The 17,053-nt window shown below is 50.7% G+C and overlaps 2 protein-coding genes across 2 annotated transcripts in view; both read left to right on the top strand.

Annotated features, from left to right (window-relative positions):
• The window catches only part of INHBC (inhibin subunit beta C), a 16,773-nt gene extending 9,623 nt beyond the window's left edge, over window positions 1-7,150 (top strand). The window contains exon 2 of the mRNA XM_023210607.1: window positions 6,405-7,150. Within this exon, the coding sequence (XP_023066375.1) occupies window positions 6,405-7,150 (746 nt within the window). The remainder of the gene's footprint in view (window positions 1-6,404) is intronic.
• A 5,440-nt stretch (window positions 7,151-12,590) lies between these two features.
• INHBE (inhibin subunit beta E) lies at window positions 12,591-15,293 on the top strand. Its single transcript, XM_023211267.2, has 2 exons — window positions 12,591-13,118; window positions 13,378-15,293. The coding sequence occupies exons 1-2, from the start codon at window positions 12,821-12,823 to the stop codon at window positions 14,133-14,135; spliced, it is 1,056 nt and encodes a 351-aa protein (XP_023067035.1). The 5' UTR covers window positions 12,591-12,820; the 3' UTR covers window positions 14,136-15,293.
• Window positions 15,294-17,053: the final 1,760 nt, after the last annotated feature.

Here is a 17,053-nt window from a genome sequence, read left to right on the forward strand (position 1 = left end):
GGGCGACAGAGCAAGACTCCGTCTCAAAAAAAAAAAAAAAAGTAGCTAAGGCCAAATTACAATGAGTATTTAACTGCTTCCTAAAAGAGTTAGGACTTTATTAACTAATAAGGTTTTTGAGACCATGAATTTTATGATCCATCCGTGTTTTGGGAAAAGAATTCTGATGTTAACATAAAAGAATTAAAGAAATGAAAGACCATTCAACAAGTATTGTTTGTTTGTTTGTTTGTTTGTTTTTGAGACAGAGTCTGGCTCTGTCACCTTGGCTGGAGTGCAGTGGCGTGATCTCTGCTCACTGCAACCTTTGCCTCCTGAGTTCAAGCAATTCTCCTGCCTCAGCCTCCTGAGTAGCTGGGACTTCAGGTGCATGCCACCACACTCAGCTACTTTTTGTATGTTTAGTAGAAACGGAGTTTCACCATGTTGGCCAGGCTGATCTCAAATTCATGACCTCATGACCTCAGGTGATCCACCCATCTCGGCCTCCCAAAGTGCAGGGATTACAGTTGTGAGCCCACCACACCTGGTCTCAACAAGTGTTTATTGAGTGCTTACTAAATACCAAGTACTGGGGATACAATGGTGAACCATACAGACACAACTGTTGTTTTCATGGAGCTTACATTTCTAGCTGCAGGGAAGAAGGAGGGGTGGGAGAAATTCTTAGTAAACAAATGCACGAAGAACCACACCAGACCAGGCTTGGTGGCTCACGCCTGTAATCCCAGCACTTTGGGAGGCCAAGGCAGGAGGATCATGAGGTCAGGAGTTCGGGAGCAGCCTGGCCAACATGGCAAAATCCTGTCTTTACTAAAAATACGAAAATTAGCAGGGCGTGGTGGTGCATGCTTGTAATCACAGCTACTCGGGAGGCTGAGGCAGGAGAATTGCTTGAACCGAGGAGGTGGAGGTTGCAGTGAGCCAAGATCACACCACTGCAATCTAGCTTGGGTGACAGAGCAAGACTCTGTCTCAGAAAAAAAAAGAAGAACCACACTGATTACAGAGCGTGATAAGACAGACAGTCTCGCTCTGTTGCCCAGGCTAGAATGCAGTGGCATGATCTTGGCTCACTGCAGTTTTGACCTCCTGGGTTCAAGTGATTCTCCCGAGTAGCTGGGATTACAGGTGTGTTGCTCCATGCCCAGCTATTATTTATTTATTTATTTATTTTTACTTATTGTAGAGACAGGGTCTCCCTATGTTGCCCAGTTGGTCTCAAACTTCTGGCCTCAAGCAATCCTCCCACCTTGACCTCCCGTAGTGCTATGATTAGAGGCATGTGCCACCACGCCTGCCTGAAGGCTGCTTTAGATAGATTAGGAAGGAAGCCTGAAGCCTTTCTGAGGAGGAGACATCTGAGCTGAATGCCAGAAAGAAATCAGTCAAAGATCTTGGAAAGACATTCCAGGGAAAGGGACTGGCAAGTGTAAAGGCTATGAGATGGCTTTATGTTTGGTGAATTTGAGGAACAGAAAAAGGCCAGTATAGGCAGAGTATAGTAGTTAAGTGTCAAACAAGTTTTCTATTTCAAGAAGTTTAGATTTTATCCAAAGAGCAAGGGGAAGACTTCGAAGTGTTTTAAGCCGAGAAGATAAAACTAATCAGATTTATAAGAAGATCACTGGCTGATATTTGGAGAATGGTTTGGAGGGCAAGAGTGAATCACTTGAGTGAATGAAAGCTATAGTTAAAGAAGAAGATGGTTGTGAGTTGGACTAATGTGTAGTAGAGGAGGTGGGGAGAAGTGAAATTGTATTATGAATTAGAAGTAGAGTTGATAAAACTTTCAGATAATTTCAAAGTAGGGGATAAACACAATCAAGATTTTGCCTTAAGCAATGCATTTACAGAGGAGAAGTTTGGAGAAGGAACAGGTTTGGGTTGGAGGGATACATTTAGACTTCCTTGTACAGGATTGAGGTTGGGCCCATTGACTAATGCCTGTGATCTCAGGCTGAGGTGAGAGGATCACTTAAGGCCAGGAGTTCAAGACCAACCTGGGTAGCAGAGTGAGAATCGCCCCCATCTCCAAGTAAATTTTTTTTTTTTTTTTTGGAGACAGAATCTCTCTCTGTCATCCAGGCTAGAGTGCAATGGCACGATCTCATCTCACTGCAACTTCCGCCTCCCAGGTTCAAGCGATTCTCCTGCCTCAGCCTTCCAAGTAGCTGGGATTATAGATGCCTGCATCATTTTTTGTGTTTTTTTTTTTTTTTCTTTTTTTGAGACAGAGTATCGCTCTGTTGCCCAGGGTGGAGTGCAGCGGCGCAATGTCACCTCACTGTAACCTCTGCCACCTGGGTTCAAGCTCCTGCCTCAGCCTCCCGAGTAGCTGGGAATCCCGGCTGATTTTTTGTATTTTTAGTAGAGACAGAGTTTCACCATGTTGGCCAGGCTGGTATTGAACTCCTGACCTCAACTGATCCTCCTGCGTCAGCCTCCCAAAGTGCTGGGATTACAGGCATGAGCCACCTCATCCGGCCTAATTTTTTGTATTTTTAGTAGAGACAGGGTTTTGCCACGTTGGTCAGGCTGATCTTAAACTCCTGACCTCAGGTGATCCACCCACCTTGGCCTCCCAAAGTGCTGGGATTACAGGCGTGAGCCACCACACCTGGCCTAAAAAATTGTTTTAATTACAAAAAAGAAGAGATTGAAATATTATTGGATGTCCAAGTCAAGTATCAGATAGGCACTTGGACATACAAGGCTGGGGTTCAGGGAGAGGTCAGGACCAGAGATATATATTTAGAAGTGATCTGCATATAGGTGGAATTGAAAGCCATGGAATGGATGATCATTCTGGGAGAGGGTATAGGTAGAGAAGTGGAGGGAGCTTAGGATTTGATTGATTGATTGATTGATTGATTTAAGACAGGGTCTCACTTTGTTGCCCAGCCTGGAGTGCAGTGGTGCGTTAATGTCTCACTATAGCTTTGATCTCCCAGGGTCAAGCAATCCTTCCACCTTAGCCCTCTCTAGTAGCTGGGACTACAGGTGTACACTACCACACCTGGGTAATGTTGTATTTTTTGTAGAGACAGAGTTTTGCCAAGTTGCCCAAGCTGATCTCACTGATCTCAAACTCCTGGACTCAAGCAATCCATCCACCTCAGTCTCCCAAAGTTCTGGAATTACAGGTGTAAGCCACCACTCCTGGCCTGACTTCCAACATTTAAAGGTTAGGCCAACAAAGAGGAGCTGTCAATAGAGGAGAAAAAGATAGAGTGGCCAGTGTTATAAAAGCCAGAAGAAGAAAATATGTAAGAAGGAGGGAGTGGTTAACTGTGTCAAACACTACTTAAAGGCCAAGTCAGATGAATATAAATGGATAGATTTGCTGTGTGGAAGGTGTTGGTGATCTTGACATGTGCAATTTCTGTAGAGTGGAGGGAATAGAAACCCAACTAAAATATTCCAGTAAGGAAGGTGAGGGATGATAAGAGGCAACTGGGCAGTAGTAATAGGGATATAAAGAAATGCGCAGACATTAGAACAATTCTGGTGAGACAAGGTATATGGGGAGTGAAGAAAGTAATCATAGAGTTGTTTTTTTTTTTTTTTTTCAGGCAGAGCCTCGCTCTGTTACTCAAGATGGAGTGCAATGGTGTGATCTCAGCTCATTGCAACCTCTGCCTCCCAGGTTCAAGCGATTCTCCTGCCTCAGCCTCCCAAGTAGCAGGGATTACAGGCGCCCACCACCATGCTTGGCTAATTTTTGTATTTTTAGTAGAGATGGGGTTTCACCATCTTGGCCAGGCTTGTCTCAAACTGCTGACCTCAGGTGATCCAACTGCCTCAGCCTCCCAAAGTGCTGGGATTACAGACGTGAGCCACCCACCGTGCCCGGCTGATCACAGAGTTTTTACAGGTGATAAGGAGGGTAGTGGCACCACCAAGAATGGAAAGGGGGTATATAGGAAGGAAAATAATGATTTTTCAGGTTGAGAAAAATTGATTAAATATATATATACACATATTGGCCAGGCGCAGTGACTCACGCCTGTAATCCCAGCACTTTGGGAGGCTGAGGAGGGTGAATCACCTAAGGTCAGGAGTTCGAGACCAGCCTGACCAACATGAAGAAACCCTGTCTCTACTAAAAATACAAAATTAGCTGGTGCAGCTTCTCGGGATGCTGAGGCAGGAGAATCGCTTGAACCCGAGAGGCGGAGGTTGCAGTGAGCTGAGATTGCGCCATTGTGCTCCAGCCTGGGCAACAAGAACAAAACTCCATCTAAAAAAAAAAAAGGCCGGGCGCGGTGGCTCAAGCCTGTAATCCCAGCACTTTGGGAGGCTGAGACGGGCGGATCACGAGGTCAGGAGATCGAGACCATCCTGGCTAATACGGTGAAACCCCATCTCTACTAAAAATACAAAAAACCAGCCGGGCGAGGTGGCGGGCGCCTGTAGTCCCAGCTACTCCGGAGGCTGAGGCAGGAGAATGGCATAAACCCGGGAGGCGGAGCTTGCAGTGAGCTGAGATCGGGCCACAGCACTCCAGCCCGGGCGACAGAGCCAGACTCCGTCTCAAAAAAAAAAAAAAAAAAAAGGCCGGGCACAGTGGCTCATGCCTGTAATCCTAGCACTTTGGGAGGCCGAGGCAAGCGGATCACAAGGTCAGGAGATCAAGACCACCCTGGCTAACACGGTGAAACCCCATCTCTACTAAAAATACAAAAAATTAGGCGGGCATGGTGGAGGGTGCCTGTAGTCCCAGCTACTCAGGAGGCTGAGGCGGGAAAATGGTGTGAACCCAGGAGGCGGAGCTTGCAGTGAGCCGAGATCATGCCACTGCACTCTAGCCTGGGCGATAGAGCGAGACTCTATCTCAAAAAAAAAAAAAAATATATATATATAATATGTGTGCTTGTGTTTGTATATATGTATGCACACATATATACATATACACACATACATATATGCATACACACACACATATATATTTATAAGATGGGGCCTTGCCACATTGCCCAGGCTGGTCTTGAACTCCTCAGCTCATGGAATCCTCCTACCTCGGTCTCCCAAGTAGTTGGGATTACAGGCATGCACTACTACACCTAGATCTAGGACCAATTGATTTTAAATGTGCTGCCAGGACATTCATGTGACATGAGTAAGTAGTTAGAAATCTAGGCCTTGAAGCTTGGTGATTTCCAAATCTGTATGTCCAGTCCAAATATGCAAAATGGTCTGGTCTGGGCATACAGTTTTGGGAATCACCAACATAAAAATTGTGTTGCTTGGCTGGGCATGTGGCTCACGCCTGTAATCCCAGCACTTTGGGAGGCCAAGGCGGGTGGATCATGAGGTCAGGAGTTCAAGACCAGCCTGAGATCACACCACTGCACTCCAGCCTAGGTGACAGAGTGAGACTCCATCTAAAAAAAAAAAAAAAAAGGGGCCGGGCGCGGTGGCTCAAGCCTGTAATCCCAGCACTTTGGGAGGCCGAGACGGGCGGATCACGAGGTCAGGAGATCGAGACCATCCTGGTTAACCCGGTGAAACCCCGTCTCTACTAAAAATACAAAAAACTAGCCGGGCCAGATGGCGGGCGCCTGTAGTCCCAGCTACTCGGGAGGCTGAGGCAGGAGAATGGCGTAAACCCGGGAGGCGGAGCTTGCAGTGAGCTGAGATCCGGCCACTGCACTCCAGCCCGGGCGACAGAGCAAGACTCCGTCTCAAAAAAAAAAAAAAAAAAAAAAAAATTGTGTTGCTTGACCATGAGTCTAATTAAGAGCTACCTTAATGTAGACTAGAAGGAAATGGAAGTCCAAGACAGACCTTGGAAAACTCTGATATTGAAGGGATGGTCAGAGAAAGAAAAGCCAGCAAAGAAAACGAGGGAAGAATTTTAACAGAGTTGTGTCATGGAAGCCAAGAGAGAAAAGATTTTCAGGAAGGAAAGGATTGTCAACAGTGCTGTCTTAGTCCATTTTGTGCTGGTATAACAGAATACCACAGACTAGGTCATTTATAATGAGCAGAAATGTATTAACTCATCGTTGTGGTGGCTGGGAAGTCCAAGATCAAGGGGCTGGCATCTGGCGAGGGCCTTCTTGCTTCTTGCTGTGTTATTCCATGGCAGAAGGGCAAAGAGAGGGTGGGGCTGAGGAGAATTAAACTTATCCTTTTATAAGGAACCCATTCCCAAGATAAGGGCATTAATTCGTTCATGGAGGTGGTGTTCCCATGACCCAAACACCTCCCATTAGGCCCCACTTCCCAACACCACTGCATTGGGGATCCAGTTTCCAGCACATGAACTTTGGAGGATATGTTTAAACTGTAGCAGATGCCAAGTGCTATAGACAGCTCAAGAATGCTGAGTATAGAGAAATAGTTGGTAGAAGTGACACTCAGAAGGCCGCAATGACGGGCGCTTCTTATATCCACAGGCCTCTCTACCATCAACCAGACTCGTCTTGATTTTCGCTTCTCCTCTGATAGAACTGCTGGTGACAGGGAGGTCCAGCAGGCCAGTCTCATGTTCTTTGTGCAGCTACCTTCCAATACCACTTGGACCTTGAAAGTGAGGGTCCTTGTGCTGGGTCCACATAATACCAACCTCACCTTGGCTACTCAGTACCTGCTAGAGGTGGATGCCAGTGGCTGGCATCAGCTCCTCCTGGGGCCTGAAGCTCAAGCTGCCTACAGCCAGGGGCACCTGACCCTGGAGCTGGTACCTGAAGGCCAGGTAGCCCAGAGCTCAGTCATCCTGGGTGGAGCTGCCCATAGGCCTTTTGTGGCAGCCCGGGTGAGAGTTGGGGGCAAACACCGGATTCACCGACGAGGCATCGACTGCCAAGAAGGGTCCAGGATGTGCTGTCGACAAGAGTTTTTTGTGGACTTCCGTGAGATTGGCTGGCACGACTGGATCATCCAGCCTGAGGGCTATGCCATGAACTTCTGCATAGGGCAGTGCCCACTACATGTAGCCGGCATGCCTGGTATTGCGGCCTCCTTTCACACTGCAGTGCTCAATCTTCTCAAGGCCAACACAGCTGCAGGCACCACTGGAGGGGGCTCATGCTGTGTACCCACAGCCCGGCGCCCCCTGTCTCTGCTCTACTATGACAGGGACAGCAACATTGTCAAGACTGACATACCTGACATGGTAGTAGAGGCCTGTGGGTGCAGTTAGTCTATGTGTGGTATGGGCAGCCCAAGGGGGTGTGGGAAAACACTCCCCCACAGAAGTGCACTTCCTTGAGAGGAGGGAATGACCTCATTCTCTGTCCAGAATGTGGACTGACTTGAAGAAACCTTCATCTAAAAAGAGTCACTGTACCATCTTCCTGACCACTACCCTCTTTCCTAGGGCATGGTCCATCCTGCTAGCCCCACGTGCTTACCCTGACTCCAGGGACTCAGACCCATCTCCAACGATGAGCAAGGCCATCTGGTTCCCAGGCAAAGACACCCTTATCTCACCTTTAATTGACCCCATAACCCACTATGCTTTCCTGTCCTTTCTACTCGATGGTCCCCACTCCAAGATGAGTTGACACAGCCCCTTTCCCCGATTTTTGTGGATCTCTAGAGAGCCCCGTCTTCGGATTCACCAAAGTTTAGATCACTGCTGCCCAAAATAGAGGCTTACGTACCCTCCTCTTTGTTGTGAGCCCCTTTCCTTCTTTCTTGTCCAGGTGAACTGCTAAAGGTCTCTCTGCACACCCTTATCCATTTTTTGTCCTTCTCTGCCTTTCTCTGTGCCCTGAAGGGCTGACTTGCCTGAGCTCTATCACCTGAGCTCCCCTGCCCTCTGGCTTCCTGCTGAAGTCAGGGCATTTCTTATCCCTGCTCCCTCTCTGCATAGGTGCCATGGTTCTGTGTAACTGTAGCTATTCTGTGTCCCTACACTAGTAGCCTGGCTACCCGCTTCCATGGCCCCAACTCTGCCTACATTCTGCTATCACTGTTTCAACACTAGGGGGTCCTAAAGGCTTTCTATCTTGCTAGTCCCTGGGGCCTCAACATCTCTTACTGGTTCCCTTAACTCTGCCTATACCTCTGTAAATAATTTCCTCACTAAGTTCTCTTGATGAAGCAAAACCAGACAGCTGAATGGTCCTCTATCTCCTACAAGGGCCCTAACTGGCACCCCAGATGACACAGAACCTGCCTGCCTATGCTGTAGTCTGCCTACTCTGCTCTCTCTTCACATGGTCTCCTCAGGACTGAGCTATTGTATCCATCTCACACTTTATGCCTCTTCTTTCTTAGGCACCGATGCTTAGTCACCCAGTAAACTGACCAGCTGTGGGCACGCAAGTGTGGGAGGCAGAGGCACGCTCCGAGCTGCCCGTCAGGACCTCTGACTTGCCTTTCTTTCACCCGCCCCCAGTGCTCCACCCAGGAATCCTGCCTGGAAGCTGGAATAGGCAAGGGCTGCTGGAGTGGGACAGGGAGAAGAGGAAGGCCTGGAGGAGGAGAGGGTGGCATTTGCTCTGAGACTGGGTCTTTTTTAGACCTTTGCCCTTCCTCCCCCACATCTCCTCCCTTTGGCTGGACAGTCCTGAACCACAAGGTCGATATTGTCTGCAACCCAAGGCCGAGTTTGCGCAAAACCCATGTGTTCTTTGGTAAATGTGATGTCTGTGTTTGCTCAGCTTATAACCCCCTCCTATGAGGGTAAGAGGTCCCTGAAATAGGAACCCTAGAGGGGAAAGTCTGAAAAGGACTGCCTGGGGGACTGTAAATCTGAGCTCAAGGGCTTCCTGAGCAACCCATGGATGTTATTCCACCTTTGACTTGAGGAGACCTTCATCTAAAGAGAATCTAAGGAGGCCTTCTGGTGTCTCCCCCACACACCCCCGGCCCCCAGATCTAACCTCCTTCCCAACTACAGCTTAGTTCCCAGGGCCAAGACTAGGGTAAGGCAAAGTGAGTCATTCACCTGGAGGGGGGGCTAAATTTTAAGGGGGTGGTGAACAATTTATTAATCAAGATAGGACTTTAATGTAATTTTTTAAAAGTCAAAATTAATGCAAAAAATCCATGATGAACAAAATAGCCTCCTTTTTTTTTTTTTTTTTTTTTTCGGGGGCGCCCCCTGTCACCCAGCCTGGAGTGCAGTGGTGCAATCTCGGCTCACTGCAAGCTCCGCCTCCCGGGTTGACACCATTCTCCTGCCTCAGCCTCCCGAGTAGCTGGGACTGCAGGCACCCGCCACCACGTCCGGCTAATTTTTTTGTGTTTTTAGTAGAGACGGGATTTCACCGCATTAGCCAGGATGGTCTCAATCTCCTGACCTCGTGATTCGCCCGTCTCAGCCTCCCACTGTGCTGGGATTACAGGTGTGAGCCACCCACTGCGCCCAAAATAGCCTACATTTAAATAAAAACAGGATCATCATTATTCCCTTTCTGTTTTGGCTCTGCCTTTTGTAAAAAGGGGAAAGAGTGGGTCTGCCTCTTTCAAACATTTTCTCCTAGAGCTTCCTAGCTCCTACCTCTGGACTCCTTCAGGCTTTTCTCATTTGAGCAAGAAAACCACTCCGGTTTCGCTTATTCTACTTCCTTACCCACCCCCAAGCCTGTCTTCTACTTCCTTACTCACCCCCAAGCCTGTCGCTATCCCCCAGCCCCCAACCAGGTTGGTGGTAGGGCAGGCAGTGAGGCAGATGGCTGGGGTATTTATAACCCAGGAGCACTTCTTGGGAAAAGTGACTAAGATGCTAAGAGCGTATTTATAGCTGAGCTCTGACGTAAGTGTCAGTGGGGAGGTAGGGCCAGGCCAGGCGCAGCAGCAAGGAGGTGGGAAGAGCTGGAAACTGGGGGCACCTGAGAGTGAGGGTGGGGAGAGATGGGGTCAGTGACTCCTGCAGCCACTTCTTGTCACTTCCCCAACTGCCTACTGATACCAACAGGTAAGCCTTCTGAGGCACCACCATGGATAGATACCTCCGCTTTGCCGACCCGGTGTTCCAGACCAGAGAGGGTAGAGGGCTGTCATTTACCAGCCCGACCAACAGAATGGGAGTTGGGAGCTGAGGAGAACACTGGACAGAGCTCTTAAATGTGTTTCAGAACGTGGGGAGAAATGCAGGGTGGACAGGAGGATCTAAGTGTCTCAGTGCGCCCCCATCCCACTGCACCCCCACCAAATAGTGCCCTGAGGTTCTAGGAAGAGCCTGGTACATCACCAAGCTCCATTGACACATGTTTGTGTGAGGAGGTCCAAAACCAAAGGGAGCAGTGATGTGGATCCTGAAGACAGTCTCTCTTCTCTGGCAGTGCGATGGGGAAAGAACAGAGGAACCAGCGTGTCCCTGTCTCTTTTTTTTTTTTTTTTTTTTTGGAGACGGAGTCTTGCTCTGTCACCCAGGCTGGAGTGCAGTGGCCGGATCTCAGCTCACTGCAAGCTCCGCCTCCCGGGTTCACACCATTCTCCTGCCTCAGCCTCCCGGGTAGCTGGGACTACAGGCGTCGCCACCTCGCCCGGCTAGTTTTTTGTAGTTTTTAGTAGAGAGGGGGTTTCACCGTGTTAGCCAGGATGGCCTCGATCTCCTGACCTTGTGATCCGCCCGTCTCAGCCTCCCAAAGTGCTGGGATTACAGGCTTGAGCCACCAAGCCCGGCCGAGTGTGTCCCTGTCTCTTGTGGGTGAGGCAGGGTCCCCAGAGGGAGAGGTCGAGGAGCACTCTTCATTGCTCCAATTCCCAGAGCTGCCCCTTCCCTGTCCCTGAGAAGCTCCAGCCAGCTACAAGCCAGCTGCTGTCCAGAGGCACGGCACTGCCACATGGTGGACACTGGTGGTACTGGGGCCCAGCCCTCCAAGTAGGACCCCAGTCCCCAGATCTAATAGTCTCTCTTGACAGCCCCCATCATCTAAACAGAGGGGAGATGAACAAAGTGGAGTAAGGACGCATTTCCAAATCACACCCACTTCCCCCACAGCTTTCTGCCCGTCAAGCTTCTTGGAGAAACTGGGGCATAAGGAGAAAAGCTAGCATGAGGCCCACCCTCATGAATTCAAGATGGAGGGGTCTGGGTCCCCCCATTTAAAGCCAGTGAGGACTGGGTGCAGTGGCTCATGTCTCTAATCCTAGCACCTTAGGAGGCTGAGGTGAGAGGATCGCTTGAGACCACCCTAGGCAATATAACAATACCCTGTCTCTACAAAAGAATAAAAAATAAATGAGCCTGGCGTGGTGGCATGCACCTGTAGAGTTAGCTACTCTGGAGGCGTGAGGTGGAAGAATCACTTAACCAGGGAGGTCGAGGCTGCAGTGAGCCAGGCCACCACACTCCAGCCTGGATGACAGAGTGAGACCCTGTCTCAAAAATATAAAAACTAAAATAAAAAATAAAGCCAGTGAGGAAATGTGGTCAGGAGGGCTGAGACTGGGAACCAAGACTGCTGTACTCGCCTTGCTTTGTTGTCAATAGCTCTTAAAGCTCCCATTTTCTACCCCCATTAATAGGCCTGAAGGGTGGTGCAGTGGCTCATGCCTATAACCTCAGCACTTTAGGAGGCCAAGGCAAGTGGATTGCTTGGGCCCAGGAGTTCAAGACCAGCCCGGGCAACATAGCGAGACCCCCATCTCTATGAAAAATTTAAACATTATTCAGGTGTGGTGGTATGCGCCTGAAGTCCCAGCGACTGAGGAGGCTGAGGCAGAAGGATTGCCTGAGCCCAGGAGTTCAAGGCTGCAGTGAGCAATGATTGTGCCCCTGCACTCCAGCCTGGACAACAGATTGAGAACTTACCTCAATAAAATAAAATTTAAATTTCAAAAATTTAAGAAAAAAGAGACCTGGCACTACTTCTAGGATGCCCCAAATTTAGGCAACTCTCACCGTCACTTGAAAGAGAAGTGGCAGCTGGGTATATGCCCTCCCAAGTGTCATGCCCTTTGACAGTCCTGATGGACTCTGCCCTGTGCAAGATTGCATCAGCACCACCACCACCTCTCGGGCTTCCCCAGACATCACAGGAACACATTCCCCGCCCCAACCCCCCGGCTCTGGCCCTGCTCCACATCATGCTCCAGGCCAACTGGACTCTGGGCGGCCAGCACAGGCAGGGTCAGGGGGTGACTTCTGTGCCTCGTGGCACTGCCATCTGGGCCTGAGCAAGAGGGTTCCATTCTCCGACCCACCCAACCACTCACCCCTGTCCCAACACCAATGATAGACATAAAGAGACCAGAATTTTCCTTCTGGCCTAAGGGTCCCAGAGAAATACCCACTGGAGCTCACAGCTGCCTCATGGAAACTGCTGCAGGAGTGGTGAAGCTAGAAAGACTAGAGGTATGAGGGAAAATTGCCCTTCCCCACCTGGCTCATAAGGTGTTCCCTCCCCCGAGTTCCAGACCTTGGGGACTGAGCATGTGAAATCATCCTCTTTCTTGCATCATGCGTGTCCACATTGCACCCCCCCACCCCCATACCCCTACTTCAGGCCCAGTCACCATGGCCAGATGGTGAAACCTGAGCTGGTGGGGAGGAGGACCTCCACCCCCTGCAGGGGCCTGATGGGCAGCACAGCTGGCCAATCCTGGGACTCAGAGGGTAGGTCGGCTGGCTGACCACTAGGTTTGGAAGCCCCAGGCAGCTGGCTCTAAAGAGGCCCCAGGTCAGTAGCCAGACATGAGCTGTGAGGGTCAAGCACAGCTATCCATCAGATGATCTACTTTCAGCTTTCCTGAGTCCCAGGCAATAGAAGACAGGTGGCTCTACCCTTGGCCAAGGGTGGGTGTGGCAGTGGTGTCTGCTGTCACTGTGCCTTCATTGGCCCCCAGCAATCAGACTGAACAGACGGAGCAACTGCCGTCCGAGGCTCCTGAACCAGGGCCATTCACCAGGAGCATGGGGCTCCCTGATGTCCAGCTCTGGCTGGTGCTGCTGTGGACACTGGTGCAGGCACAGGGGACAGGGTCTGTGTGTCCCTCCTGTGGGGGCTCCAAACTGGCACCCCAAGCAGAACGAGCTCTGGTGCTGGAGCTAGCCAAGCAGCAAATCCTGGAGGGGTTGCACCTGACCAGTCGTCCCAGAATAACTCATCGTCCATCCCAGGCAGCGCTGACCAGAGCCCTCCGGAGACTACAGCCAGGGAGTGTGGCTCCAGGGAATGGGGAGGAGGTCATCAGCTTTGCTACTGTCACAGGTGGGTGATGGAGACAGCAACAGGCAGAGAGCAGACAGGTAAAGGGAGGCAGAAGGGGAGCCTGGCAGGAGCACCAGAGGGAGTGGGGTGTGGCAGGAGAAGGAGGAGGTGGGGCAGGGACTGGTTGCAGAGGACACAAAGCAATCTCTACTTTTCTAAAGGTGGGTTCAAGGGAGATCAGTGGGCAGGGCTGGGGGAGTCTCAGAGGAGAGCTTCATCTCTGCTCACATTTTCTTTCCCTTCTCTGTCTTTCGGGCAGACTCCACTTCAGCCTACAGCTCCCTGCTCACCTTTCACCTGTCCACTCCTCGGTCCCATCACCTGTACCATGCCCGCCTGTGGCTGCACGTGCTCCCCACCCTTCCTGGCACTCTTTGCTTGAGGATCTTCCGATGGGGACCAAGGAGGAGGCACCAAGGGTCCCGCACCCTTCTGACTGAGCACCACATCACCAACCTGGGCTGGCATGCCTTAACTCTGCCCTCTAGTGGCTTGAGGGGTGAGAAGTCTGGTGTCCTGAAACTGCAACTAGACTGCAGACCCCTAGAAGGCAACAACAGCACAGTTACTGGACAACCAAGGCAGCTCCTGGACACAGCAGGACACCAGCAGCCCTTCCTAGAGCTTAAGATCCGAGCCAATGAACCTGGAGCAGGTCGGGCCAGGAGGAGGACCCCCACCTGTGAGCCCGCGACCCCCTTATGTTGCAGGCGAGACCATTATGTAGACTTCCAGGAACTGGGATGGCGGGACTGGATACTGCAGCCCGAGGGGTACCAGCTGAATTACTGCAGTGGGCAGTGCCCTCCCCACCTGGCTGGCAGCCCGGGCATTGCTGCCTCTTTCCATTCTGCCGTCTTCAGCCTCCTCAAAGCCAACAATCCTTGGCCTGCTAGTACCTCCTGCTGTGTCCCTACTGCCCGAAGGCCCCTTTCTCTCCTCTACCTGGATCATAATGGCAATGTGGTCAAGACGGATGTGCCAGATATGGTGGTGGAGGCCTGTGGCTGCAGCTAGCAAGAGGACCTGGGGCTTTGGAGTGAAGAGACCAAGATGAAGTTTCCCAGGCACAGGGCATCTGTAGCTGGAGGCATCAGATTCCTGATCCACACCCCAACCCAACAACCACCTTGCAGTATGACTCACTTGACCCCTATGGGACCCAAATGGGCACTTTCTTGTCTGAGACTCTGGCTTGTTCCAGGTTGGCTGATGTGTTGGCAGATGGGTAAAGCATTTCTTCTAAAGGGGTCTACCCAGAAAGCATGATTTTCCTGCCCTAAGTCCTGTAAGATGTCAGGGACTAGGGAGGGAGGGAGGGAAGGCAGAGAAAAATTAGCCTCTCCCAAGATGAGAAAGTCCTCAAGTGAGGGGAGGAGGAAGCAGATAGATGGTCCAGCAGGCTTGAAGCAGGGTAAGCAGGCTGGCCCAGGGTAAGGCCTGTTGAAGTGCCTTAAGGGAGGGTCAAGAGGGAGATGGGCAAGGCGCTGAGGGAGGATGCTTAGAGGACCCCCAGAAACAGGAGTCAGAAAAGAGAGGTACTAAGCCTAAGAAGTTCCCTGGTTTTTCCCAGGGGACAGGACCCACTGGGAGACAAGCATTTATACTTTCTTTTTTCTTTTCTTTTTTTTTTTTTGAGACGGAGTCTCACTCTGTCATCAGGCTAGAGTGCAGTGGCACGATCTCGGCTCTCTGCAACCTCCGCCTCCCAGTTTCAAGTGATTCTCCTGCCTCAGCCTTCCGAGTAGCTGGGATTACAGGTGCCCACTAATTTTTGTATTCTTAGTAGAGACGAGGTTTCAACATGTTGACCAGGATGGTCTCGATCTCTTGACCTCGTGATCCACCCGACTTAGCCTCCCAAAGTGCTGGGATTACAGGCGTGAGCCACTGTGCCCGGCTTATACTTTCTTAATAAAAAGGAGAAAGAAAATCAACAAATGTGACTCATAAAGAAGGGTTCAGGTGATGGTCCGGAGCAACAGTTCTCCAAGTGTGTTCCGTAGGCTTCTGGGAGGTCCCTCTTCAGGGGTGTCCACAAAGTCAAAACTATTTTCATAATAATATTAATAAGTTATTTGCCTTTTGAATTCTCATTATCTTAAAATTGTGCAGTGGAGTTTTCCAGAGGCTGTGTGACATGTGATTACATCATCTTTCTGACATCATTGTTAATGGAATGTGTGCTTGTATAGTCTTGTGTTAGTCTTTTTCAGTTTTAATTTCTAATGTAGTGAATGATTTTTTTTTTTTCTGAGACAGAGTCTCACTCTGTTGCCCAGCTGGAGTGCAGTGGCATGATCTCGGCTCACTGCGACCTCCACCTCCCAGGTTCAAGCAATTCTCCTGCCTCAGCCTCCCGAGTAGCTGGGACTACAGGCCTGCGCCACCATGCCCAGCTATTTTTTTGTATTTTTAGTAGAGACAGGGTTTCGCCATGTTGGCCAGGCTGGTCTCGGACTCCTGAGGTGATCTGCCCGCCTTGGCCTTCCAAAGTGCTGGAATTACAGGTCTGAACCACCGTGACTGACCTAACGACTTTTAAGAGTATAGAGGAAACCAAAAAGTTTGAGACTCACTGGTCTATAGAACTGGGTGGGGAGAAGAAAGTAACGTGTTCTAAGAGAGCTCCTCTTGCTGGGCACCGGTGGTCCCAGTTACTTGGGAGGCTAAGGTGGGAAGACCGCTTAAACCCAGGAGTTCAAGGCTATGATCACACTTGTGAATAGCCTCTGCACTCCAGCCTGGGCAAATAGTGAGACCCCATCCCAAACAAAAATAAATGCATACATACCTACATACATAAATAGTTCCTCTGGAAGAAGGGGCTTCAGGCTGGGACAGGAGCATGTGTGGGGTGCCTTTTTTTCAGTGACCATTAGTCTGGTCTGATTGAGCTGGGTCTCTGACCCTCTGGGGATAACTAGTCTGGGTTAAAGTCCCTTACCTCCTCCTACCTTCACCTTTTCTTTTCCCCCTTGACTCTCAGACTGAACAGTTAACCCACTGACCTTCCAGACCCAAGCGGGTGGTTCTTGGAAGCAGAGCTAGAATGTGGGATGTCTGCCTGTGAGGTTGAAAAAAAGGGGAGAGGGTGCTCCTTTTCTCTATCATGCTTTCTTCTCTTTCTCATAAAAATCAGAGACTGAAATGCTGCCCCTCCCCTATATCCAGTCACGATGGCAACGCAAATCTAAAGAGGCAGGGCACTTCCCTGTCAGGCAGTACCGCTGGGCATAGCAACCTCTGCCTCTCCGTTTCTCTGAGCTCACCTATCCACCTCCTGGGCTTCTAAATGGGCTTTAGTGAGGGGACCTGTCTGGGCTCCTCCTTCAGCTCCCCCAGCTCTTCTGCTTCGACTCCGAGCGGGTGTCATGTGTGAGAACGGCCAGCAGAGGGAGCAGAAAGCCTGGAAGAGCGGCTAGAGCCTGCAGTGGCGTGGTGCAGAGGGGCCTCAGTCTCCAGAACTTCGAGACGCAGAGCCCGGGTTCCCTGGAAAGGGGCTTCAGTCCCAGTTCTCCTTGGTGACCTCATGAACACACACCCTGCATCCAGAGCCTCAGCCGCTGCTCCTTGCTTTTATGCTCCATAGATTCCTCACCTTCTGCCAGAGCCCCCAACCCCTCAACTTGATTTGCCCCAAACCCCAGCTCTGCCCCAGCCGCTCCAAGTTCCATCCAAAAGGTGAGGCCTGCCGATAAACCACAGGATGACAGAATGCTCAGTTAGCACCAACCAAAGGCGACTACCCTACCTCCACTATTATCGTTCTCGGTTGAACTCCCCCTGCCCCGAAATATTTTCCTCAATCTGGTTGTCGGGGCCTCTTTGGGACCAGCCGATCCAAAACTCCAAGCCGGGATTTACTACCTACCAACAGCAGCGTGTTCAGCGGGGGGGGGGGGGGGGGGGGGGGGGGGGGGGGGGGGGGGGGG

Source organism: Piliocolobus tephrosceles, chromosome 10 (genome assembly GCF_002776525.5).
Source record: "Piliocolobus tephrosceles isolate RC106 chromosome 10, ASM277652v3, whole genome shotgun sequence".
Classification (NCBI taxonomy): Eukaryota; Metazoa; Chordata; class Mammalia; order Primates; family Cercopithecidae; genus Piliocolobus; species Piliocolobus tephrosceles.

Excerpts from the sequence above, each read along its gene's own strand:
- INHBE (XM_023211267.2), top strand. The coding sequence starts at position 12,821 with ATGGGGCTCCCTGATGTCCAGCTCTGGCTGGTGCTGCTGTGGACACTG. Across the intron at positions 13,119-13,377 it reads CAGCTTTGCTACTGTCACAG|ACTCCACTTCAGCCTACAGC; the intron begins GTGGGTGATGGA and ends TCTTTCGGGCAG.